Source organism: Gymnoscopelus braueri, assembly GCF_963280865.1.
Source record: "Gymnoscopelus braueri genome assembly, chromosome: 4".
Taxonomy (NCBI): Eukaryota; Metazoa; Chordata; class Actinopteri; order Myctophiformes; family Myctophidae; genus Gymnoscopelus; species Gymnoscopelus braueri.
The window spans coordinates 6,229,665-6,255,318 of record NC_137605.1 but is presented as its reverse complement, the minus strand read 5'-3'; the positions used below and the strand labels follow the sequence as shown (position 1 = coordinate 6,255,318).

General features: G+C 40.1%; 3 protein-coding genes across 3 annotated transcripts; 1 reads left to right on the top strand and 2 right to left on the bottom strand.

Moving 5' to 3' along the window:
* Positions 1-4,470: 4,470 nt before the first annotated feature.
* On the bottom strand, positions 4,471-12,909 carry rpp38 (ribonuclease P/MRP 38 subunit). The gene is made up of 5 exons (XM_080426384.1): positions 12,807-12,909; positions 11,121-11,334; positions 8,653-8,896; positions 6,474-6,839; positions 4,471-5,707 (listed from the first exon to the last, which is right to left on the bottom strand). Exons 2-5 carry the CDS (start codon positions 11,327-11,329, stop codon positions 5,504-5,506), a joined length of 1,023 nt encoding a protein of 340 aa, XP_080282510.1. The 5' UTR covers positions 11,330-11,334; positions 12,807-12,909; the 3' UTR covers positions 4,471-5,503.
* A 1,548-nt stretch (positions 12,910-14,457) lies between these two features.
* Positions 14,458-19,720, top strand: acbd7 (acyl-CoA binding domain containing 7). Its single transcript, XM_080426400.1, has 4 exons — positions 14,458-14,546; positions 17,384-17,501; positions 18,231-18,293; positions 18,985-19,720. Exons 1-4 carry the CDS (start codon positions 14,535-14,537, stop codon positions 19,056-19,058), a joined length of 267 nt encoding a protein of 88 aa, XP_080282526.1. The 5' UTR covers positions 14,458-14,534; the 3' UTR covers positions 19,059-19,720.
* A 2,011-nt stretch (positions 19,721-21,731) lies between these two features.
* LOC308083938 (ATP-binding cassette sub-family F member 1-like) lies at positions 21,732-23,612 on the bottom strand (the record flags this gene model as incomplete). Its single annotated transcript, XM_080426368.1, has 1 exon — positions 21,732-23,612. Exon 1 carries the CDS (start codon positions 23,577-23,579, stop codon positions 21,732-21,734), a length of 1,848 nt encoding a protein of 615 aa, XP_080282494.1. The 5' UTR covers positions 23,580-23,612.
* Between the last annotated feature and the right edge of the window lie 2,042 nt (positions 23,613-25,654).

The following is a 25,654-nucleotide window of genomic DNA, read 5'->3' as shown; positions in this document are numbered from 1 at the left end:
GTAGGGGTGAAGAATAGCTGAGGGAAAAAGATTTGTATAAATGTAAGTCTATATGACATCAAGGTAAGGCGAGTGGTTGTGAAGGCTGAACTATCCCGCATTTTTCCTCCCGGGTGCATTCTTATTGAATTTACTGACTTTGTTTCGTTTGTTTCCGTTGTCGTTTTTTTTTTGAATGATGCTGTATTTGCGTGTCTGAGTACGTGTAGGTCCATTTTTGGGGTATATATTTTTTTTGTTGTGTGTGTCGTACAGCTAAATTGTTTTTGAATTCCCTGAACAGTTCTGACATTTAGAATTGTCCTCTTTGTCTTACCACAGGGTTTGTGTCATGGCTTTTGTTTTCAGTATTCCTTTGAACATTTCCAATTCAAATAACTTTAAGCAACATTTTAAAAAAAGAAGAAAAAGAAGGGGGAAAAAAGAAAACGGTTTGGAAGATTTGGCAGCTCGTTGTGTTAGACTCACCAGCATGATGGTCTGTGATGTAAAACAATCATACAGTACGACAAAACACTGTCTTGAATGGAATGGAGCCATTGTAACACTCCCACCTTTTTTTCCACTTTGTTTTTTCCTGAAAATGGCGGGTCTACGACGTTGTGAATCGGCTATGTCCACACATTTCAGAAAATGTTCTGCTATATAACGACATGCCCAAAATAGAGACCAGGTTGAAAGTCTTTTAACGGTCTAAAGGAAATAAATAAATAAAATGTTCGTAAAACAAAATCAGATTTATTTTTTTCTGAGTAGATGACTGTAAAATCTGTACTGGTGGAAAGGAAACAAAATATTCCGTTGAATGTTGTAATGTTTCTTTATTATTATTATTATTATTATCATTGAAAAATGTCCCAATCATGTATATGTATGTACTTCATCATAAGATGATTTCTCTTTGTTCCCTTCTTTTTTTATCATGCATATTTTGGTTTTCTTTCCACTGTATTAAATAAGCATAGTCATGTATTCACAGAAAATAAATCTACATTTGTTTCATTCAGGTTTACTTTTCTTTAACCATATTATCCTGGCATTCCTATCTTGGGGGTGTGCCATTATGGGCAAACATTTAATTTTATTGTATTTTATTTGTCTTTTCTTCTTTTTTTTTACTTTGTCCTACGACAAAGTATATAGGGCTTAAATGGTTAAGCGTTTAAAGCGTTTACAGATAACCACAATGTTTCTTCAGACATCAGTTGTTCCAAATGCTGTCGCCCAGTTCAGACACAGGCTTTTTCTTTGGTTCTCGTCTAGAACAATCCAGGAGAGAAAAAAATGAAAAGAATGCGTTGCCTGCAATGCATTACCAAAGCATGATCCATGCGGAATGCATGAAAAGGATACTTGTGTACGATGGATACTTGTACGATGGATGGCTGCCACGTGCAGGATTAACAGAGGAGGGGGGACTTCCACTGAATCCTGCCTAACATTGTCAAAATACTCCTGTTGTTATGTATGTGTCTAACCACCAGCTGCTTGAGGTGTGCTGGTACGTTCACACAGCAGCCATATTGGAAAGAAATTGGGCCTCTTCCTTACTTCCGTCACAGGTGTTACCGATGATACTAATTAACCCTTTAAGGCCGGGAAGGAAACGCATGATTGTGTCATAAGGTTTCTTTGGCTATTCAAAAATAGCAGATTTTAGAAAAATCGTGTCCCTGGAACAAAATATTTTTAGATGGGCGCGGACAAAGACATATTATTTTGGGGGTCCTTGATACAAAAAGTTTGAAAACCATTGATAATAATAATGAGGAACATAAATAAAAAATATATATAAAAGAACTTTAGGGGAAAAAAATGTTAAGATTTACAAGATTTGAGTTAAAAACTTTCGCTTTAAAAAAGTATATATTCAACCTAAAGATTTGCACAAATTTTCACAAAAAAAAAAGCAGATCTACAAGCTCATAGCGCGGCACTCGGGTTAAGGCTCTGTTCCGTTCAGTGTAGCACAGTGGTTCTCAAACTTTTTTCATTTCAAGGACCCCCATAACTACACACACACTTACACGACTGTAAGGTGCCATTTGGAACCCCCTCAAGGAACCATGCGGGTACCACACTTTGAGGCCCACTGGTGGTGAAGCAGAGGAGCACCCTGACTCTGTTTGACCAGAATGGAACAGACCCTTTATTAGTATCATTGGTAACACCTGTGAAGGAAGTAAAGAAGAGGCCCAATTTCTTTCCAATATGGCTGCCGTACATAGAGCCTATGCTTGGTTTATGCTCTGTCGTATGGCCCAATTTCTTTCCAATATGGCTGCCGTACATAGAGCCTATGCTTGGTTTATGCTCTGTCGTATGGCAAAAAATAGCAGACGTACAAGCTCACACGGATGTGACACATTTGAGTTTGTAGATCTTCTATTATCGGCATATGACATTGTTGTACGATAAGAGAATAAATGAGTCTTAAAGCGTGTGTAAGTGAGTCTTTGTTTTGTATTGTTAGCATAAGTGTTGAATAGCCCTATATTCCGATAGTAATTATACATCGCTTTAGACTACAGTGTTTGTTCAGTAACAGGGGTCTCCGCATCTCTCAAGCTCTTTAGTAAACATAAATTACGTTTTCAGGTTGGAATACCAATTTTATCCAATCAGGACAGAGAACTCACTACTGTACATGGTATCCCGACCTGAAAGTGTAATTTTGTTTGCTAAAGAGCTGACAGGGAGAGCCCTGTTCCGGAACAAACACTAATAGCAATGATTACATCAGAACATAGAGCTAGTTAACACTTGTTTTAGCACAAAATAATCACTTGCACCCCCTTTAAAAGCGCATCAATTTCAGCTCTACCTATCTTGAGTTCATGGCTCTATGTTTGACATTGTCGTTGACAAGGTTCAGCAAAACAAAGAGGTCAACGCTGCCTGCTAGCTGTTACATTTAGCGTTCTTCTGTATTAAAGGTCATTGATTCACATTACTTAATAGGGCTGTAGGAAACATATTCATGAACAGGAACACTGGTGATCAATGGGGGGACCTATCTTTTGAGAAGTCTTGTTCAATAGCAGCGGGTGGCACTCAACAGCCAGGACATTTTGCGTTATTCAGCTCGGTCCCCTGAACTTCACCCGTGTCCAAGAACCACATTATAAAATATTGACTTTGAGAAAATGAATCTGCATAAACATGTTGTACATAAGAGTATGTCAAAAGGATTTGGGTCGATAGACGATGCATGTTGTTTTGTTTTTTTTGTATTCCCCCTTTTGTGCCAGAGAAACGAATTATAAAAAAACACTTTTTAAAAGTATTTCGGGCCTTCATCACACTAACGTTTAACAAGCACAAATTCAATCGTATAGATTTACTAATGTAAATGATAAACTAAACATCGGCCACTGGCATCTGTGGATGTCAGCTTACTTGCAGATACATCGACGGTATCGGCGACAGGGCGAGTACCGGCCGGTACCGATGTTTGGCCGATTAAGAGCTTATTTCCATTGTGGTCCAAAATGCCCTCGCTGTTGAGTGTAATCCCATTCTGGAAAAGTTAACTAATGGCATTCATTTTCACTGAGTGAGCAGGGTGCCTCGTGGATGCGGGTTGGTGTCATTGCTGCTTGTATGAGCTCTGAGCATGTCAGTTTTTCAACTGCAGTGACAATTCTACAACTTATTACAAGGCACAACCTTTTGATTAGAGCTCGACCTTAAGTACTTGCCTTATTTGAGGGGGATTTATTTTTCTTTGAGATATCTGGGAGTTTAAAAATAACATGCAGCTTTTCTCTAATTGAAGAACAATATTTTTATTCCGAGTCCATTGCAGGCTGTGAAAATAAGCTGAAGAGAAAACAAGCAGTTACCAGCATCGTTTAGACATGAGCCCGAACAAGTCAATGACTACAATCTGTTTCAGCACACACCTTGTCAGTTATACCAGCATGGATATTTGATTGAATAAACTCACTTTAAAAGCTAAAGATGTTGCATTATTTTCTTCATCATGACCAGGGTTCAACTTTTAAAAGAAAATAAACCGCTTCCCTATATACCTTGTTGTACAAAGTATATGTTGTACAAAGTATATAGTGTATATGGGGTTTGTGTAGATTTTTTCCCCTATAATAAAAAAAAAAGAATCAAAATTAAAAGTTTCCAAAATATTCTCATTTTAACTCTTTCACTGCCAGACTTATTTCAGACTGTGTCGTCCCAGTGCCAGGAAAAAGGTGCATTTTTCCTCTGTTTGTTTTTTAACATTGAAGTGAATGGAGCAGCATTTTTTTGGATAGCATTATCTCCTAGTTCCTTTGAGATAAACCACAAAAAAAAAAGACCAAAAAATTCTAAAAATTAAAAAAAAAAAAAAAAAAAATTTCAAATTTTTTTCATATTTTCGTCATTTCCGTCCATGGCCATGATAGCCATAGAGCCATCGGACAGGAATTCCCGTTTTTGGCAGTTAAAGAGTTAATGAATAATTTCTCATTTCTTTGTGTCATTACCTCCAAATTCACTTGTTTATCCTATGTATGAGTTTGAGTTCTCTCTCCTGGTTGGATGAAATTTGTATCCCTCTGTTTACTAAAAGAGATGGGGAGACTCCTGTTACTGAACAAACACTCGGTAGCAACGATTGCTATAGAGCTATTCAACACTTGTTTTAACAAATATAACTTAAATATCACCTCATACATGAATAAACATATTAGACTGTCTACATTTCCCAAAAATAAAATGCATGCATTTAAGTCTGACCAGAAGCAGAGATAAAACATATCCCCACTAGTGATCAAAATGAATGAGGGGAGACAAAATGGACCCCCCCCCCCCCTCCAACCCTGCAAATGCAACTCTGATCATGACACAAACATACTTTTAAAAAAAAAAAAAAGTTATTATTCCAAATAACTCCCATGTCCTTGACCACAGTCTGATTCACATGGAAGTCTAACCAACAACCACTGAAATGCGGTAACAAAGGAAATAAACTTAGATGGCACTTCCATTTTCTCTAATTCATCAAATCTATCTACCTTCACCCATTAACCCATTAAGACCAGGAACGCATCTGTGTCATTTTAACATTTTCTAGGGCTAAAAAAAGTGAAAATGTGTGCAAATCTTTCAACGTATATATTTTTAAAACAAACATTCGTAACTCAAATCTTTGCTTCTGGGGGGGGGGGGGGGTGGGGGGCCTGGAACAAAAAAAAAATTTAGATGGGGGTCCGCGGCCAAATACATATCATTTTGGGGGTCCTTGACATGAAAACGTTTGAGAACCACTGATGTACAGTAGCAAAGAAAACTGTTAGGATTTAGAAGACATTTGGTAGAATCGGTCTCAGGTCTTAATGGGTTAATGGGCTAAGGCCAATCATGCAGCACCTCGCTACGAATGTAGACGTCAATGAGGGGAAATATTAAGCGTTTTTGCAAACTATCTGGGAGCCCACTTGCAGCATCCTCACGGCACACAGTCAGCCGCGCGGAGAGAGATCCATCGCCCCGGGATAACCTACGCTTTACTTTTCTTCTTGTTCTTCTTCTGCTTTCTCTTCTTCAAAGGATTGGGAATGATCCTTTTCACTTTGAGCGGTTGGAGGGAACAGGACGTGGGTTTCGTGGCGTCGTCAACGACGACGGCGGCCGACCTCCCTGCCCCGTCGTCCACTTTGTCCTCATCACGTTCCACCTCCATTTTGCCGTCTTCTTCGTAGGGCTGTCACGATGACACATTTAAGTTGACGATTAATTGTCACTCAAATAATTAACGATTTAATTGTGTGTTTGGCGTCAAACGTTGGAACATTAGAATGTTTGCCTTTTGGGCTGCGTAACCAAACATTGCACAGGGCAGATATGACAAATAACATAAATATACAAAGAAATTATTGACATATTTAATATTTGTTTACGTAAAACAGCAGAAATGGCTGATCTACTAGCTTACAACGCGTTCGTGACGCGTTGTAAGCTAGTAGATCTGCTCTTTCTGCTGTTTCAATATTTCAAAATGTGTGAACATCTTTCAACATGGAGACGATTATGACGATTATGCAATAATAATTGCGATTAGACCAGTGGTTTTCAACCAGTGGTCCGGGGACCACCAGTGGTCCTTGAGGGGGTACCAGGGGGTCCCCAGCAAAATTAGTTAACATAGCGTCACAATAATTTTTAACCTCTTAAGCTTTGGCTATTCAAAAATATCAGATCTACAAGCTCATAGCGCGGCACCGAGTGCCGCGCTATGAGCTTGTAGATCTGCTATTTTTGAAAAACCTTGAAAAAGTGTGCATGTCTTTGAATATTCATATTTTTTAAAGCAGAAATTAACTGATATCTTTGCTTCTGGGGGTCCCTGGCACAAAACATTTTCAAATGGGGGTCCGCGGCCAAATGTATATCAATGTAGGGGTCCTTGGCATGAAAAGGGTTGAAAACCACTGGATTAGACGATGATGCAATAATTGTGACAGGCCTACTTCTACTTCTTCGGCGGCGTAGCCGTCTTTCGGTTCTTCAAACTTCCTCTTGCGATTAAGAGTGGGGGCACACACAGGGCCGGTGGGCCGGGTCCAACGCGCCCTGCCTCTTCTCTGCTCCCCCGCGTTGTCGTCCTCCTCCTCCTCCTCCCGGGTCACTGCTGCTGCTGCTGCCGCCCCCGTCGCCGTGACGTCCGGCATCCACTCCACGTGGAGCGGCGGCACTCTGGGGACGATGGCGTCCACCGTGTCGGCGAAGATCCCGCCGTGGTGGGGCTGGGCGGGGCCGCCGCGGTTGCGGAAGCCGAGCGCCAGGACGCTCTTCAGCCCCAGTGGCTGGGAGACGGTGGGGCTGAGCTGTGGAACCTTGTGGGGAGGAAGGGGTATTGCAACGGTTAGTCGAACTAATACTCGATTTTTTTACCCGTTAACCCATTAAGACCTGGAACGCATCTGTGTCACTTTAGATTTCTTTGGCTATTCAAAAATAGCAGATATACAAGCTCATAGCGCGGCACCGAGTGCCGCGCTATGAGCTTGTAGATCTGCTATTTTTGAAAAATCGTGAACATTTTATTTATTTTTGATTTTTTTTAAAAAAACTGGTAGGATTTAATTATTTATTTTTTTTAATCGTCTCAGGTCTTAATGGGTTAAATTCCGGGAACGCATCTCTGTCATTTTAAGATGTCTTTGGGCTATTCAAAAATAGCAGATCTACAAGCTCATGCTATTTTTGAAAAGAATCTTAAAAATGTGTGCAAATCTTCGAATATATATATTTTTAAGCGAACATTTGTCACTCCAATCTTTGCTTCTTGGGGGTCCCTGGGACAACATATTTTACAAATGTTTAAAATATATAAATATTATATATATATATATATATATATATATATATTCACAGATTTGCACACATTTTCCAGATTATTCAAAAATAGCAGATCTACAAGCTCATAGCGCTATGAGCTTGTAGATCTGCTATTTTTGAATAGCCAAAGAACTCGAAAAAATGACAGAGCTGCGTTCCCGGATTGAATGGGTTAATCGACTACAAATAGTTATCAATTGTAATTAGATAATACATTTTGGGCTGTTATTCAATTATTAATAAACTAGCAAAAAAAAAAGAGCTCTACAAGCTCAGATCCCCCATTTCAGCAAGAAACATTTTGACGCTTTTGCATTTTTTGTCCATAAATCAGGGCCATTGAAAACCCTTTCATGTGTGTTGTTAAAACAAATATTTAACCAATGAAAAGCATTAAAAAGCGCTTCTGACAAAACCAGCTAACTCCATTGGATCTTCAAACTTTCTGCTAAACCAGCCCCACCAAAGGGGGGGTGGAGTTAGCTGGTTTTGCTGACTCCAGGCTCCACCCCCTTTTGACCTCCAACCTCATTGTGAGCTTGGAGGTCCATTCAGCCGTTCTTATCAATGATGAACAAAACCTCCTAAATCCACCAACTTTTCATTTCCTGAAAAATGAACATTTTGGAGTTAGCTGGTTTCTGCCGTGGTTCATCAGACTAATCGGTCGTTTGGTCGATTTAAAAAAAAAGATTCGACTGTTGTTTTTCTTTTCGGCTTGATTCATAGACATATAAATAAATAAATAAAACAAGTATTTAAAAAAAAATGCTTCGAGATTATTCCATTAAATTGAAAAATTAAACCGCTAAAAAAAAAAAAATCACACCCAGTGTGAAGAGAGTGGTGCCTTCAGGGACGCTGGAAGTGGGGTGCTGAGGGTGCTGCAGCACCCCTGGTGGTGGGGAAGAGAATGAAAAAAAATTGGGGGAAAAATTGTTTATTTTAGATTATTTTTTGTTGTAAATTAAACAACTATATAATTTTTAAAGTCTATATACACACTTATATATTTAAAAAAATGATGTATTTAACTTTGGGGAATAAAATATTTGTTGAAAAACATGAAAAAACATGAAAAAGGTGCTCGCGTGCCGAGTCCCCTGCCAAGCCCAGCCCCCCTTGGAATAAATGACTTCCAGCGCCCCTGGGTGCCTTTGAATTAGTGTAACTGGTTGCATCCTTGTGTTGCAATCAGCTGCAGCTGTTGAGGTCGTGCTCAAACGGACGGACGGACCCACACACACGGTCAAGTGTAGGAGTGGCTGGCACCACTCAAAAAGAAGCAGCAATAATCTGCAGCCCTACCTGGCAGGCGGGCACCGCTCTGCTCCTGCTCAGGGCGATCAGGTGGCTGGTCATGTGGGCCGGTCTCACCGACTTGCACACCAGCACCAGGCTGAGCTGGTTCCTCTCCAGAGCCTTGGTGACCTCGTTGATGCCGATGGCCAGCTGGTTCCTGGCCTCCACGGCCGTCCAGCCGCTCTTGGGGCTGCTCGGGGGAATGACCGGTGGTGGTGACGTCACGGGCTCCTTCTCATTGGTCTTCTTCCTAGGGATGGGATCATCAGTGGTGGAAAAAATACTAGCTTTTTTTGACTTAAAGGTAGGGTAAGTGATATTTTTTGGTTAAAACAAAAAGTATTTTGTTAAAAGGTTAAAGCACTATATTCTGATAGTAATCATTGCTATAGAGTGTTTTTTCAGTAACAGGAGTCTCCCCGTCTCTCCAGCTCTTTAATAAACAGAAAATACATTTTCCGGTAGGTGTCAAAATCTCAGCCAATCAGGAGAAAGTACCCATTTTTTAGCTTCATTTTTATAGTGTTCCAGTTCCAATTTTGCCTGCTCATTTATTAGTGTCATCACTTCCAATTTCACTTGTTTAATCTATATCCTGACTGAGTTCTCTATCCTGATTGGATAAAATTGGAAATGAAACTGAAACGAAAATGCATTTTCTGTTTTATAAAGAGCTGGAGAGACAAGGAGACTCCTTTTACTGAACAAACACTCTATAGCAATGAGTGCTATCAGAATATAGAGCTATTTAACACTTATTTTAACCAAAGAAAATCACTTACCCTACCTTTAAGTAAAAGTAGTGATACCACTTTATTATTATTGTACCATTATACAAATGCTCTGTTACAAGTAAAAGGCCTGTGTTCAAAATGTTACTTGGGTAAAAGTACAATAGTGCCATCAAAATATACTTCATTTAAATCCTTTAAATCCTTATCCTAAAGTACCAAAAGTAAAAGTACTAAAATGTTTGAAAATAGCAGATCTACAAGCACACAACGCGTCGCGAGTGAGCTTGTAGATCGGCTATTTTCAAATAGCCCATGTATAAAATAGGGCTAAAGTGGTTAATGTGTGTTTTATAATATAACAATTCATAAATCATATGAAAATGTTGTGTCACATTGTGGCCAAAAAAAACACATATTTGTTAAGAAACAAATATTTGTATTGCCTCTTAAGGCCACAATCCTGAACTTTTAATTGACGATTATTTGTCCCTCAAATAATGGTGATTTAACGGTTTAATTGTGTTTTTGGCATTGAACATTGGAACATATGAATGAAAAAAATTACATTTCTGTTTGCCTTTTAGGCTTTGTAAAACAAAAATTGCACAGGACACATAACTTATCTTTTAACCCACTCTAACGTGGCATAGGCATGAAAGCCTGGTTTGTATTTGGAATGTAAACGGCGGCATAAAGAACATTTATGTCATTTTCACACAAATACATGGACACACACAGACCGCTTCCACATCTGCTGTTTCTATCTAGACCGGATAAGCAACATGGCCAAATCAAATTGATCCTATAGTACAGTGGTTCTCAAACTTTTTCATGTCAAGGACCCCCAAATTGACACTTATTAGCCCCTTAGCGGACCCCCATTTGAAAAGATATGCCAGGGACCCCCATAAGAGAAGATTTTTACGGCTCTAGCAGTGATTCTCAACCGTTTTGATGTCAAGAACCCCCAGTTTGACATGCATTAGGGCTACGGAACCCCATTTAAAGGCATTTCTATCTCTGGGACCCCAATTTATATTGTAAAATCAATGTTAATTTAACTCTGAGAGTGTGCAAATGTGAACCATGGTTCCATTTGCACACTCTCTGAGTTACAGACCCATAAGGATCCATTTGGTTCCTCACTACCTATCATTTAGCTGGGGACTCCCTCAAGGACCCCCCGGGGGTCCCCGGACCCCACTTTGAGAACCAACGTAGTACATGATGGCGGATATTGAACATTCCTCGATAATTTGAATTATCTGCAATGCAAATATCAGGAGTGCTTTTTTTTTACTGTGATTAAAACCCATTAAGACCTGGAACTGTGTCATTTTTAGATTTGAGCTAAAATGCATTATTTTACACTTTGGGCTATTCAAAAATAGCAGATATACAAGCTCATAGCGCGGCACCGAGTGCCGCGCTATGAGCTTGTAGATCTGCTATTTTCGAAAAATCGTGAAAATGTGTGCAAATCTTTGAATATATATATTTTTAAAGCGAACAGTTTTTAACTCAAATCTTTGCTTCTGGGGGTCCCTGGAACAACATATTTTGATGGGGGTCCGCGGCCAAATACATATAATTTTGGGGGTCCTTGACATGAAAAAGATTGAGCACCACTGATATAGAAACATGCGTTTTTCAGAACGCTGTTGAGATTTAGGAGACATGTAGAATCGGCTTCAGGTCTCAATGGGTTAAAACGATGACATTGCATTGTCCTATCCCTACTTTTTCCTCCACGGGCGAAACGGATTGGTCTCCTTCTTCTCCAGTCCGACGGACCGCAGCTTGTCCTTGAGGGCGTTCAGGATGAAGAGCATGTCGGGCTGAGGGAGCGACCCCCACTGAGCGCCGTACGGAGAACACAGCGACGTCTTGGCCGGAACCTGTTTCTGTTGCTTCTGCTGCTTCTTGGTGAGCTTCGCCGGCGTGGCCATGACTTCTGAAATGGACAAACACACCTCTTAGACAGTGTTGCCAGGTCTGCTTATTATAATTCTTGAAAATAGCAGATCTACAAGATCACAGATGCGACGAGTTGGGAGCTAGTAGATCTGCTATTTTCAAATAGCCGACGTGTAGGTTTAAAGGGCATGTGTGGCCCACTTCGCTTCTTTTTGGGCTTGTTTTCCTAGACCTGGTTGCTTGCGTCTCTCACAGAATCTGGCAACACTGCTCTTAAGACGCAAGCAAGGTTCCTTATTATACAAGATGAAAGTGTGTGTGTGTGTGTGTGTGTGTGTGTGTGTGTGTGTGTGTGTGTGTGTGTGTGTGTGTGTGTGTGTGTGTGTGTGTGTGTGTGTGTGTGTGTGTGTGTGAGATTACTTAGGCCTGTCACAATAATAACACAATCGTCCAATGCATAATCGTCATAATCGTTTCCATGTTGAACTTTTGTCACACATTTTCAAATATTAAAAATAGCAGAAATAGCAGATCTACAAGGTTACAACGCGTCGCAGTGACGCGTTGTAAGCTTGTAGATCAGCTATTTCTGCTATTTTTACATGCATACAATTATTAAATATGTCAATAATTTCTTCGTATATTTCAGTTATTTGTCATATCTGCCCTGTGCAACTTTTGATTACGAAGCCTAAAAGGCTTCATATGTTCCAGAGAGTGTTCAATGCCAAACACAACATTAAATCATTACTCGCAATTATTTGAGTGAAGATTAATCGTCAACTAAAATTTGTATTCTTGACAAACCTGTTGTTGCTGAGTACCAAGCAGGGAGCCATTGGGTCCCATTTTTATAGACTTTACTCTTTGGTATGACCCGGCCGGGGATCGAACCTCGACCTCCCAGTCTCAGGGCGGACACTCTAACCACTGAACTGTTAAAGGTGCCATACGCATATTTCGATCACAAACTTTGAGCTTTTACTCGAGAAAAATTACGAATGCATAAAAAATAAAAATAAAAATAAAAGAGTATTTCTTAAACCCCACTACTTCTCAGAGGCAAATATTGAACTTTTACTTCACTACAATTATTTCGAAAACTTTAGTTACTAGTTACTTTGCAGATATAAATTATTATATTATAAAACATAGATTAACCACTCTAGCCCTATATTATACCTAGGCATAATTGGAAAATAGTCGATCTACAAGCTCACATAACGTGTGCATTGTAGATCTGTTGTTTTCAAACATTGTTGTACTTTTACTCTTGCTACTTTCAGTACATTTTATACCAATATTTTTGTACTTACTCAAGTACATTTTACTCAAGTACATTTTGAATTCCAGACTTTTACGTGTAACAGAGTATTTCTACATAATTGCAGTTGCAGTATTGATACTTTTACTTAAGTAAAGAATGTGAGTACTTTTTCCACCACTGTGTGTACAGTTTATACGTTAAAATATCCTACTGTAAACATCAACAGTAAAAGGTTGATTTACCTGGACTGTAAACTCTGTTTTTTGTTTTCCTTTAAACCAACCGGTTAGTGTTTCTGTTCCAACAACATGGGCTCACTACAGGGCGCCGCCATCTTGTTTTGAATCTGACAACTTTATTGGCAACAGAACAGCAACCGGAAGTCTCTCTCTATTTCTATTTTATTTTATTTTATTCATGTATGATGGTCGTTCAGCGCCACCTGCTGCCTTCTTTTGGAACTCTACCTGTCAGAGGATATGCAGTGTAAATGGCAGTGGTGTAATGTAACTAAGTACATTTACTCAAGTAGTACTGAGTACAATTTTGAGGTATTTTTCACTTTACTGGAGTATTTCCAGTACTTTTACTTCTATTCCACTACACCTCAGAGGCAAATATTGTATTTTTGCTCCACTACAATTATTAGAATTATTAGTTACTTTGTAGATTTAGATTAGTATTACGAAACATACATTTTATGCATTTGAAAACTTGTGAAATGGGACATTCTGCATAATGAGTACTTTCTACTTTTGTACATGAAGTACATTTTGATGCCAATATTTTTGTACATTTACTAAAGTGAATTTTGAATTCGGACTTTTACTTGCAACAGAGTATTTCTACAGTGCAGTATTGATACTCTTACTTAAGTAAAACATTTGAGTAATTTTCCCACCACTGCATACATGTTAATGTCGTCATTCGTTTATAACGCTTACAGCGTCCCTGTCCCATCCACTGACAACCGTCCCAGCCAATCACACTGATCAGATATCCCCCCCCCCCCACTAAGCCAATCAGATTCTTCAGAGCGGTCTGGCCAGTCCGTTGGTCCCGCCTCTGTGTCACTCAGGTCAGAACAGAAGCCCGGTTTCAGGGTTGCCATGTCCGCTTATTGCTTTTTGCTTGTGGGTTGCGTTTTTTTGGGGGCTTGTTTCTAAAGTGCAGTTGCTTATTTAGGCTTGTTTCTAAAGTGCAGTTGCTTATTTAGGCTTGTTTCTAATGTGTAGTTGCTTATTTAGGCTTGTTTCACAATGTTTTAATCATTGTTTAAACTGAAAATGGTTTGTGCCACAGGGAGAATTCGTGTTAGAATGTTTCAAATATTTCAAATATTCCACATTTTATTGCAAGAGTTTTTTTTTTTTAAATAGCAGATCCACAAGCTCACAATCTTTTGCGTTGTGAGCTTGTAGATCTGCTATTTTCAAATAGCCGATGCATATAGGATTAACGTGCTCATGTCGCTTCTTTTGGGCTTGTTTTCCAAGAAGACCTGAAGAAGCATCTGTGTCATTTTTTCATTTGAGATAAAAAGCATTATTATTTTACACTCTATTCAAAAATAGCAGCTATACAGAGCTTGTAGATCTGCTATTTTTGAAAAATCGAGGAAATATGTGCAAATTAATATATTTATATTCTTTTAAAGCGAACATTTTTAACTAAAATCTTTGCTTCTGGGGGGTCCCTGGAACATATATTTTGAGATGGGGGTCCGCGGCCAAATACATGTAATTTTGGGGGTCCTTGACATGAAAACGTTTTGAGAACCACTGATGTTTTTCAGAAAACCGTTGGGATTTAGAAGACATTTTGTAGAAATTGGCTTCAGGTCTTAATGGGCTTATTTCTCTCACAGAATATGGCAACACTGAATGTGCTGCAGTCAGTGTGCAGAACCCGTCCAGAACACAACAGACTCCACTGCACTTTGATGCTGCATGCTGCATACCTGCTGAAATATGTCTCTTCAGGTAAATAATAATAATATTAATAACTCTTATTGTTGTTACTCTGGTTGTTGGTCTGATGATGGGAGGAAATAATGCAATCCGTTGCATTTCGTATGATCAGCTGTTTAAATTGTAATGTAGCCTATCAGGAGAACTGGGCCCTGCTGGACAGAACTGGGTTGTTGTTGTGGTTATTGGTGCATATATGGGAGAACTGGGCCACCAAGCTAAAATATTGCCCTTTTTTTTTTGCAGCTTAGAAGTTTATTTATTTATTTATATGAAAACCAAAACATTATGATATCACTATGATCCGACATTTAGATCATGATAGAATCATTTTAGATTCTAAATGATTCCTGAATCTTTAACACATTATGCTAAAAGGTGGTTTTAAAGTGAGTGCCTGTCGTGAGAACGTATTCAAAATAGGCTATAGGCTCCCCACAGATAGGGTTACAACATAATGATGCTTAAGATGCATCAGTTTGCACTTGCAGTTCTCTTGACTTGAGGCCTAGTTCACTTACAATTATTACACATTATAACGCTTGTGTATATATATATATATATATATATATATATATATATATATATATATATATATATATATATATATATATATATTATTATACATTATTATTTTATTTTATTGTATTTTTTTATATATACTGTAGCTATCTGCTACTTCTTAACGCCAGTAATTGAGTGGTTTACAGCAGTACAAGACAATTAACCAGTATGGTGTGTTTCATAGGAAGCAGTATATTGAAATTAAATGTATCCCCCAAAACTGCTAATAATCTAGTAATTAATCATGAATAATTAAATAATTAATAATTAGTCCTCCCAGTGATTTTATTATTAATGAAAACCTCACTGGAAGGATACTTCTCAATAACACATGGGTTGTTTGTGCGCTTAGTCTATGGTGCATAACATAATGCTCAATGAAATGATGTTATAGGCTACATTAATACCATATGGTTCAAGACTCACTCAGGGACATTGTGCAATGTGTGTGTTGTACGTTTTAAGGAGATTAAATGCAAATTATGTAATGAATAGACTCTTAAATAATCTTGGGAGAAACGGCTTCACTGAAGTTTGAGGCCAACTTAAGAGTTCAGATATTGTATTGAAATGCTCCTTTTAAAGGCCATAATAATGCTGTGTGCTGCAATGTCCCAGATCAGGCACTTTGTAAAGCTCATTATTCACATGGAACACAGAGGCTGTCTCAGCTCTGTGCTGAATGAGAGCCTATTGTTTGTGTAATGTGGGCTGAAAGCTGCTGCCTGGGTTCTGGCCACACAGACAGCCGGGCTCCAATTTCTCATTCACACTCGAGTGTCTTCAACTCGTTAACCCGTTAAAGGCGTAGTTCACCCACAAAATGACTTATTTTCTATCAATTTCTCACCCCATGAACTTCATGAAGCCTTGAATTCATGTGAGATTTTTTTTATTTTTTTTTGCATTCCGCAGCCAAAAAGCAGTACAAAAGTACTGGTATCAAAATGTACTTAAAGTACCAAAAGTAAAAGTACTCATTGTGCAGAATGTCCCATTTCAATATTTCAATAGCAGATCTACAAGCTGTAGATCGGCTATTTTCAAATGGCCGATATAGGACTGAAGTGGTTAATGTATGTTTTGTAATAATAATCAAAATCTTCAAAGTAACTAGTAAAGTTTTCAAATAATTGTAGTGGATATTTGCTTCTGAGATGTAGTGGAGTAGAAATAAAAGTATTGGAAATTGGAAATACTCAAGTAAAGTACAAATACCTCAAAATTGCACTTATAAGTACAGTACTTAAGTAAATGTACTTAGTTACTTTCCACACTGTCTACATATACTGTGTTTGGTTGACCACAAACAGTATTATGTGTAAGAACATGTTGTTTAGACAGATGCTAGGTTTGACCTGGTATCCTTGTGTCCTTGAAGCACTTAATTATTTTTTCTTACGTGACAATTTACCCTAGAATTAATTATATTTACTCTGATCTTGCAGTTGTAAATCACTCTTGATAAGAGCATCTGATAAATGCTTAAATTGTCAATTGTAACCTATATGAAATTAATGTATGAGAAGAACTGCCTATTTGAGGACATGCAGTCAGTTTAAATGGACTGTATTCACCTGTTTCCTAGGCTGTGTGTTTTCCACTTCCTGTCGATTTCATTGGATATCATTGGTCATCTGACCAGTTTCATTGGATTTCATTGGATCAAATCGACAGGAAGTGGAAAACACACAGCCTAGGAAACAGGTGAATAGTATCTCTTGAGAAGAGAGGTTATGTTATGCTATTAAAACTAACATTTTGACATGGACAAAAACAAAAGTGTGCATTCTGCCAAACTGAAGATTAACCCGGTTTTGGGAATAATATCACCTGGACTGACAGGCCCACCCATCTGACCCCTTGACAAAAGTGGTCAGATGGGTTTATATGATTATTAGAAGAGTTATTATGTTGTTGTTTTTTGTGCGGGGGTGACCCCCTGGAATATCTCGCCTGTCGTCCATTAAGGAGAAACAGTAATGTAAAGAATGAGAGAATGCTACTCGGTAAAATCCTGAGCGTTCATTTATTGATTTGTAGAGCTGAGTGAACAAATGGAACCAAATGGACTCTCAAGGGTCTGTAACTCTGACAGTGAACAAATGGAACCAAATGGACCCTTATGGGTCCATTTGGTTCCATTTGTTCACTGTCAGAGTTAAATTAACTCTATTTGACACTGTGTGCGTGTGTGCGTGTGCGGTGTGCGTGCGTGTGTGTGCGTGTGCGGTGTGCGTGCGTGTGTGTGTGTGCGGTGTGCGTGCGTGTGTGCCGCCCTGCAGGCAGAGTTTGACAAGGCAGCAGAGGATGTGAAGAACATCAAGACCAGACCTTCAGACCAGGAGCTGCTGGAGCTGTATGGACTTTACAAACAGGCCAACGTTGGAGACATTAACATTGGTACAGCCTTCATCTATTACATGTTGTTGTTCAGATTCAAACGTCAAAAGGTTTGGCTTTCAGGTCAACGAAAATTCCAAATGAATATCCGTAAAACTACTTAATGACACTTTGCCTAAAGGCCGGGTCTATAATGTATTATAATCACATTTATAATGCATTATAATGTGCTTATAAGGCATTATAACACTTGTTATAAAAGTTTGTAATCATGCATGACAACTTATAACAATGTTTATAATGTATTATAAGTGTTGGTCATAATGCATTATAAGCTCAGTGGAACAGCACATTATAACTACCATAACTTAGCTAGTTATAAAGCGTCTTTGTTATAAGTTGTTATGCATCATTATAAACATTTATAATGAGTGTTATGAATATAATATAAGTATACTGCACGTATAAGTGCATTATAATGTATTATAAATGTGATACAAATTATTTATAATGCATTATGACCAGCACTTTAATTATAGTATCATAAGTTATAATACTTCATAAACCTTTTTTATACATTTATTACAAGTGTTATAATGCCTTATATGTGCATTATAATGCATTACAAATGTGGTTATACCACATTTTAGACCCAACGTTAATATAAAGTCTTACAGAGAAGGGTTCTATGCTGCTCTGGATAAGAGCTCTATAAAGCTAAAATCTCAAATGATGCTTTCCCGGTTTTAATGGGTTAAGTCACTTTGCTGTGACGTTTTCTGTCCCCAGATAAACCTGGCATGATGGACATGAAGGGAAAAGCCAAGTGGGAATCGTGGAACTCGAGGAAAGGTAAATATACAACCACACAGTATAAACCTTCAAATATTGTTCAAAGATGTTCAAAGTTAGAATTGCGTTTACCTTAAAAACGCATTGCGTTGCAAAATGTTAATATATAAGGGGTGGAGCCTCCGTTTCTTCCGCATCACATGCTGTCACGTGGAGTTTGCATAACGGCGTGGTGGTCTGGCGCCTCGGCATGCGGGTGACTACTACCACGTTATAATATCGCACATATGTGAGTGTGGAGCTAATAGGCTCTATGCACAGCAGCCATATAGACCCCTTCACAGACGTCACACTGGTTGCAAGCGTCATACTGGTTGCAAATGAAACCCATTCTGTCAGGTCTCGCTAGGGCGCTCAGCACTAGCCAACACACAAGAGGGGGTTGGGGTGTGCTGAAACCAGCGCACCCCGAAACAACAGGTTGAGAATTGATTGCATGAAACAATCACCTGTGCATCCAGTCTCAGAGATGTAGTGGAGTCGGGATATCATTATCATAATTTTTCGGTCCGTCTTTCAGCAGCGGGCAAGGGCTCAAATGAGCGGGCAGCTGCCTGCGTTGCCCAGCGACGCTTCTGTATGACAGTGATGAACTGTCCTCAATTCTTTAGTTCTGTCTGACACACACAAACAGATTACCTTTTTGAAACTGTTTCTTTTTGCAGATTTAATCATTTATACATTTTTACAGGGATGTCCAAAGAAGATGCCATGACAGCGTACGTCACACTCGCTAAGGAAATCATCGCCAAATATGGGATGTGAGGAAGGCAATGACACTATCTAGCAGAACACACCCTAAAGCTTCCTATAGCAATAACTGTTTCCTTTTTAATTTAGCTGTCTGTTTTTAAGTCGATTATCTAATGGAGCTAATTGAACAATTCCGATTTGCACTATAACATGTTGAAATGATTGAGATCACCAATTTACCTTTTTAATTTTTACTGTTTTAATAATCTATTCATGTTTATTATGATAATAAAGTGAGGTTAGTTTGAGGACCCAAACTACATTTTTAGGTGTGTTTTTTTTATTTGAATTTTACATTTAACCACAGGGAGCTGCCAAAATAAAAGGTAGTGAATGAGGTCATTGATGATTTAATGTAGATTTCAAGTAGAACTCTTGTGGGTCTCTTTAACGTTACTGATTTGAAGGAGGAGTTACGTTATGCAAGAATAAGTTAAAGTTGAACAATAGAACTTGCCAGCCAACATTATCTGAAAATGATGAGACCGGCCTTCCACTGAGGAAAAGAGTAAACTTTATGCAAATGTCTGTTCTGTTTTGTCACATGCTAATTAAATAGCCAATGCATAAATTAGAACAATTGTTTTCATAACAAACTCCTCCGTTTTATCTGCACTTTTTGATGGTTTGTACTGTTTTTCAAGCAACAATGTCACAAAGACTAATTATTTAACATTTCCTGTGTTGTACTTGAATAAAGTGAAGTGATACAGACTTGTCATGTTGGATCTCAGTCCACTCGTGTCGTGTGTGAGCGTTCATCCTTGGGTAAATTCACATGGGCGTGAAGGAAGGAAGGGCTCCCAAATCATTTTTAAGACTACTACGTTTCGACCTTATGGTGTTCTTCAGGTGAACAAGTGTTGTTCACTTGTTGACCTGAAGAAACTGAGGGATATTTCACTTTTTTATCGTCTACTCAGGCTTTTGCGAGCACCCCAGATAGTTTTCATGTTGCTTGATTCAGTATTTAGATATCTGTATTAATTTGAAAACTTTATTTCCCTTTAAAGTTTGGAGCATCTTTAAAGTGAGTTGCGAGCTCTTCCTCCCTTGATGATTTTGCTGTGCTTGCAGTTTGTCTCAGCACCGGATTTGGAGGATGTGCGTTATTTTTGTCTTTTTAAGTTCACACAGGCATCCCATTGGCTAACCACATCAACCCTATTCTGGGATGAACATTCGGGCAAAAATAGCAGATCTATAAGCTCAATAGATCTGTATATAGGGTTGTAGTTTACAAACCTGTATAGTGCAAACTGACTTTTATTTTGTTCCTGATGAGGGCAGCAGTGGCTCATGGAGTAGAGCAGCCGTATGGGGAGCCAGAAGGTAAACGGTTCGATCCCGCCCCCCTCCTGGCGTGGTGTCAATGTGTCACTTTGTGCCGCGCTGCGAGCTTGTACATCTGCTATTTTTGAAAATTTTAGAACAATCTTTTACACAAATCTTCTCTTCTGGGGGTCCCTGGCACCAAACATTTTCAGATGGGGGTCCATAGCCAAATACATCATTTTGGGGGTCCTTTGAGAACTACTGATTTAGAAGGACTCAGGTCTTAATGGGTTAAGTAAGACACTGAACCCCAACTTGGTGCTGTTAAAAAAAAAGACCAGACCCATAATTAAGTTCTAGTATGATGAGCTTTACTTAATTACATACTTGTTGTGACATAATAATGATGTCATGAATAGTTCGTGACGAAAGGGGACGAAAGGGGGACAGACTTCTTTTTGGCTGGGGCCGGAGGACAAAGTGACCATGCCCATGTATGGACGAAACAGGTACAAAGCCTCATGTAAGCCCGACCCCTTGGGTCTGGCAAAAAGACCCACTGTTCCTCATAGTTAGGATGGGTTAGACTAGAGGACGAATTCTAGGTATGTACTACATGTACCTAATTGGCAAATTTACCCAATAACTATAAAGTAATAAATAAATAAAAACAATAAATCTCTCTCTAAGCCCCCTGTCATGTTGAATTCATAACAACTGGTATGATTCTCTTCAACTCCAAACACGTGGCCTGAAAACTGCAACGAACGAACACTGTCTCTTGATTTTGTCTTTTTGCAGGACTTGATCATAGAGCAGGGGTCTTCGACGTCTTTGTTCAGCCTAAGGACCCCTTAGCTGAGAGAGATGAAGCAGAGACCCCCACTACATATTGTATTACATTGTGTTGCAAATTAAACTTTTTCATAGATTTCATAGAAAGCTTCACAGACTTTTTTGACAGCACCATCATCAGTGGATGTTGGATTAATGTTAAATGTGTATTTTCAGACATTAAACCGCTTAAACTGTCAATACTTAGTAAATGTGACCTTTCACTCTGTACTTGATCTGCTCTTTTCCCCCTCTACACCAAACCTCTTTGCCGAAAATAGCCAATCTACAAGCTCACAACGCCTCACAGCGCGGGGCGTTGATAGCTTGTAGATCTGCTATTTTTTAGGGATGCTAGCGTTCAAGTGATTAATGTAAAAAAAAAAAATCCTATCACACAAAGATTTGGCGGCCACCCTGTAGTAACTCTGAGGACCCCCAAGGGGTCCCGGACCCCTTGTTGAAGACCCCTGTCATAGACCATCGATCTTGGTAGTTCAAGCTTCAAATTCGACCCCTCGGGGACTCTATTCAACAACGTATATAGGGTTTAGAGAGGGCCATCTCTCTTGGAGGTCACTCCTTGGCCTTGTGGACCGGCGTTACTCCTAGTGCCTCCAACACCTCCTGCTTATAGTCTTCGAAGTCTCCGTTAATCTGACTGAGCGAGCAGTTCTCGACCACCCACAGTTGACACTTAGTCTCAGTGATAAGCCTGGCATCGTGGCTCACAATTATAACAGCTCCTTTGTACGTATTGATGGCCTCTGATAAGGCATCGATTGACTCAATATCCAGGTTGTTAGTGGGTTCATCCAAGATCAGTACATCAGGTTGGCGACAGGCGAGCTCGGCGAACATTACACGCGCCTTCTGTCCTCCCGAGAGTTTGGATATCTTAATGGTGTGCGCGTGGCTTTCCAAGCCAAAGCGACCCAGGCACTTCCTGGTGTCCTGATAGGGCAGGTTGAAGTTCCTCTGGAGATACTCAGTGGCTGCTTCGTCCATGTTCAATTGGTCTGCATACTGCTGGTTGAAGAAGCCAACTTTCACCTGGTGATTCTGCCTCATCTCACCTTTGGATGGGGTCAGTTTTCCAGTGAGGAGCAGTAATAGGGTACTCTTTCCAACACCATTGGGTCCGACTATGCAAATCCTGGACTCCCTGCCAATTCCAAAGTCCACATTCTTAAACAGGGTCAGTCCATCATAGCCAAAGTCAACACTATGTAGTCCCATGATGGGTGTCCACCCATCTTGGAGCGAACGTGGATCGGGGAAGGTAAAGTTGACAGTGTATTCTTTGGGTCTCTTCAGGAGCTCTGTGCCCTCCTGGCTCTCCTCGTCCATACCTCCTCCCTTCTTCTTACCCTTCTGCTGTTTTCTGGTCAGCGCCTCCTTTGTCTGCTTCTCAGCCTGTTTGGTTGACTTGCCACCAGCCTTCAGGTCCTTCAGCTTCTTCACCTGCTTCTCGTACTGCTTCTGGAGTTCCTTGAACTGCTGCTCGTACATCTTCTTAAAGGTCAGGTAGTTTCCCTTGTAATAGTGCAGTTTCTGGTTGTCCAAGTGGATGATGTCTGTACATACATCGTCCAGGAAACTCTGATCGTGGGAAACGACAAGGAGAGTCTTCTTCCAGCCTTGAAGGTAGTTGTTAAGCCAGATAACGGCGTTCAGGTCCAGGTGGTTGGTGGGCTCATCCAACAGCAGGAGTGTGGGCTCCATGAACAGAGCTCTGGCAAGGGACACTCTCATTCTCCAACCTCCTGAGAACCTCTTGGTGGGTCTGTTCTGCATCTCAGGAGTGAAAGAGAGGCCAGCCAATATACTACGTGCTTTGTGCTCAGCGGCTGCAGCTCCAATGGCCCTCAGCTCTTCATATACCTTCTCTAGTCTCTCTAACACACCGTCCTCTCCCTTCTTCAGCTGGGCCTGTAGCGATCTCTCCTCTTCCAGGAGCTTCAGACGCTGAGTGTCTGCCTTCAGCACCGCCTGGACTGCAGGGGTGTCATCCGCCTGAACCTCTTGTTCACACAGCAGCACATCAATGTTGGGCGGAATACTTAGTGCTCTGTTGGCAATGTGTTTCAGTAATGTGGTCTTTCCTTTGCCATTTGGTCCGACCAAGCCATATCGTCTGCCTGCCACAACCAGAAGGTTAGCATTGATGAAGAGCTCCTTTCCGTGAGCTGATATGCTGAACCTCTCCAGTTTGATATCGGAGGCATTCTGCAGCATGGCCTGTCTAGAGGACATCTCAGCTTGGGACAAAGAGAAGTCCTCTTCTGCAGCATCCTGGGCAACCTGCTTCTCATGCGCCATCTGTTTATTTTTCTTCTTTTTCTCCTTCCTGCTGAGGTTTGTACATGGGTCGTCATCCTGCTTCTTGGCCTGCTCTTTTATAACGTCCTCAGCACACATCATGGTGTCATCTGTATCACTCTGATCTTCCTCCTTGTCCTCGTATTTGCTGCATGGTGGTTGAGCCGGTTTTCCTTTCTGTTGTGTTTGGTCCTTGGACAGTTTGGGTTTCGTCTTGAGCTTATTCACAGCTTTCTTCTCATCTTTCTTCAATGTGTCATTTTCAGCCTTCTCAGCCTTCACAGCCTTGGATTTAGTTATTTTCTTGCCCTTAGACACATTCTCAAGCTCCTTGTTTGGTGGTCTGTCATCTCCATCTAAAGAGCTTTCCTCATCATCACGATTAAGATCATCCTTTTCTGTGTCATCAGATGCAGCCTTCAACTTCACAGACTTAGATTTAGCTTTTTTCTTACCACCCTTAGACACCTTCTCAACCTCCTTGTTTGGACTATCATCATCTAAAGAGCCTTTCTCATCATCACTGTGACAATGACTGGGAACAGCCTTTTCTGTCTTATCTTCCTTGTTAGATGTAGCCTTCACTTTCACAGGCATGGATTTAGCTTTTTTCTTGCCCTTAGACACTTTCTGAACCTCCCTTTTTGGTGGTCTTTCATCATCTAAAGAGCCTTCCTCGTCACTGTGACAATGACTGACAGCATCCTTCTCTTCTGTCTTCTCTTCCTTGTCAGATTCAGCCTTAACCTTCACAACAGGCTTAGACTGAGCTTTCTTTTTGCCCTTTGACACATTCCTAAGCTCCTTGTTGGGTGGTCTGTCATCTTCGTCTAAAGAGCTTTCCTCATCATCGCTGTGACAATGACTAAGATCATCCTTTTTTTTCTCATCTACCTCATCAGATGCAGCCTTCAGCTTCACAGGCTTAGATTTAGCTTTTTTCTTGCCACCCTTAGACACCTTCTCAACCTCCTTGTTTGGACTATCATCATCTAAAGAGTCTTCCCCATCATCACTGTGACAATGACTGAGAACAGCCTTTTCTGTCTTCTTATTTTCCTTGTTAGATGTAGCCTTCTCCTTCACTGGCTTGGATTTAGCTTTTTTCTTGCCCTTAGACACCTTCTCAACCTCCTTCTTTGAAGGTCTATCATCTTCATCTAAAGAGCTTCCCTCATCATCGCTGTGACAATGACTAAGATCATCCTTTGTTTTCTCATCGTCCTCATCAGATGTAGAAGAAGCGAGAATAGCAAAGATGTTCTCACGTTTATTTGTCTTGGCACGTTTACTGGGAGCAATTGCAGGCTCCTCATCATCTTCATCACTGGCTTGCACTGACTGTTTTTTCATCTTCTGCATGCCCATGACATTTTCATCTCCCTCTCCACCTCTCCCTTTCCGCTGTTTTTTCTTTTTTTGAGTCTGTTCTTTTTGTGTGTCCTTCACAGATGCCTCATGCTCCTTTTCATTTTTGTCATGTGTGGCAAGCTCCTCAAAGAAGCTCTTTTTTGCCTTTTTATCTTTCTTTCCTTTCTTCACAGCTGTTGTTGGGGAAACCTCATCACCACCCCGCTGTGCCTTTTCTTTAGCTTTCTTGGGCATTTCTCTGTTTGTGTGCAAGCAGCCGGCCTACTCAAGTCTTTTATGTTGGTTGTGACATCACGGTTAGTTCCGGCCTCGCATTGTGATTGGCTGAGAGACATTGCCAGTGTCTCCAAATAATACTGATAATGTTTTCTGCATATCAGGGACTAGAGAAATACAAATTAAGTAGTTATTTGTAATAATTCTTTAATCAGATTACTTTTCCATCTTCAATCATCTAAGTGTGCAGCTGATGTTGGAACACAATATCACTATTTTGTCCTGGGCTATACTGTCGTAGGTGAACGCACTGTTATGCACACAAACACGTACTGTACATAAGTTCCCTCACATTCAACAAAGACATCCAACTCACTGAAAAGGAAGTCTAGTCTCCTGTATGTGTCTCCTCCATGCATCGTTCCCGAGTTGGCAGCCGTCTAGTCCTTATAAATAAATTACGCAAATCTCTGCGTGCGTGCATGAGTCTGTCCTTCACATATCTCAAGAAACGTCTCACCGATCAACTTCAAACTCGGTGTGTAAGCCTATCACCTGGGAGTGCAGTGCCTGGTGTGAAGGCGGTCTTA

Coding starts and splice junctions, on each gene's coding strand:
- rpp38 (XM_080426384.1), bottom strand. CDS start 11,329: ATGGCCACGCCGGCGAAGCTCACCAAGAAGCAGCAGAAGCAACAGAAA. Junction 8,897..11,120: donor TTTCGCCCGTGGAGGAAAAA/GTAGGGATAGGA, acceptor TCCCATCCCTAG/GAAGAAGACCAATGAGAAGG. Junction 5,708..6,473: donor ACGCCGCCGAAGAAGTAGAA/GTAGGCCTGTCA, acceptor TCATCGTGACAG/CCCTACGAAGAAGACGGCAA.
- acbd7 (XM_080426400.1), top strand. Junction 17,502..18,230: donor CGTTGGAGACATTAACATTG/GTACAGCCTTCA, acceptor TTCTGTCCCCAG/ATAAACCTGGCATGATGGAC. Junction 18,294..18,984: donor ATCGTGGAACTCGAGGAAAG/GTAAATATACAA, acceptor ACATTTTTACAG/GGATGTCCAAAGAAGATGCC.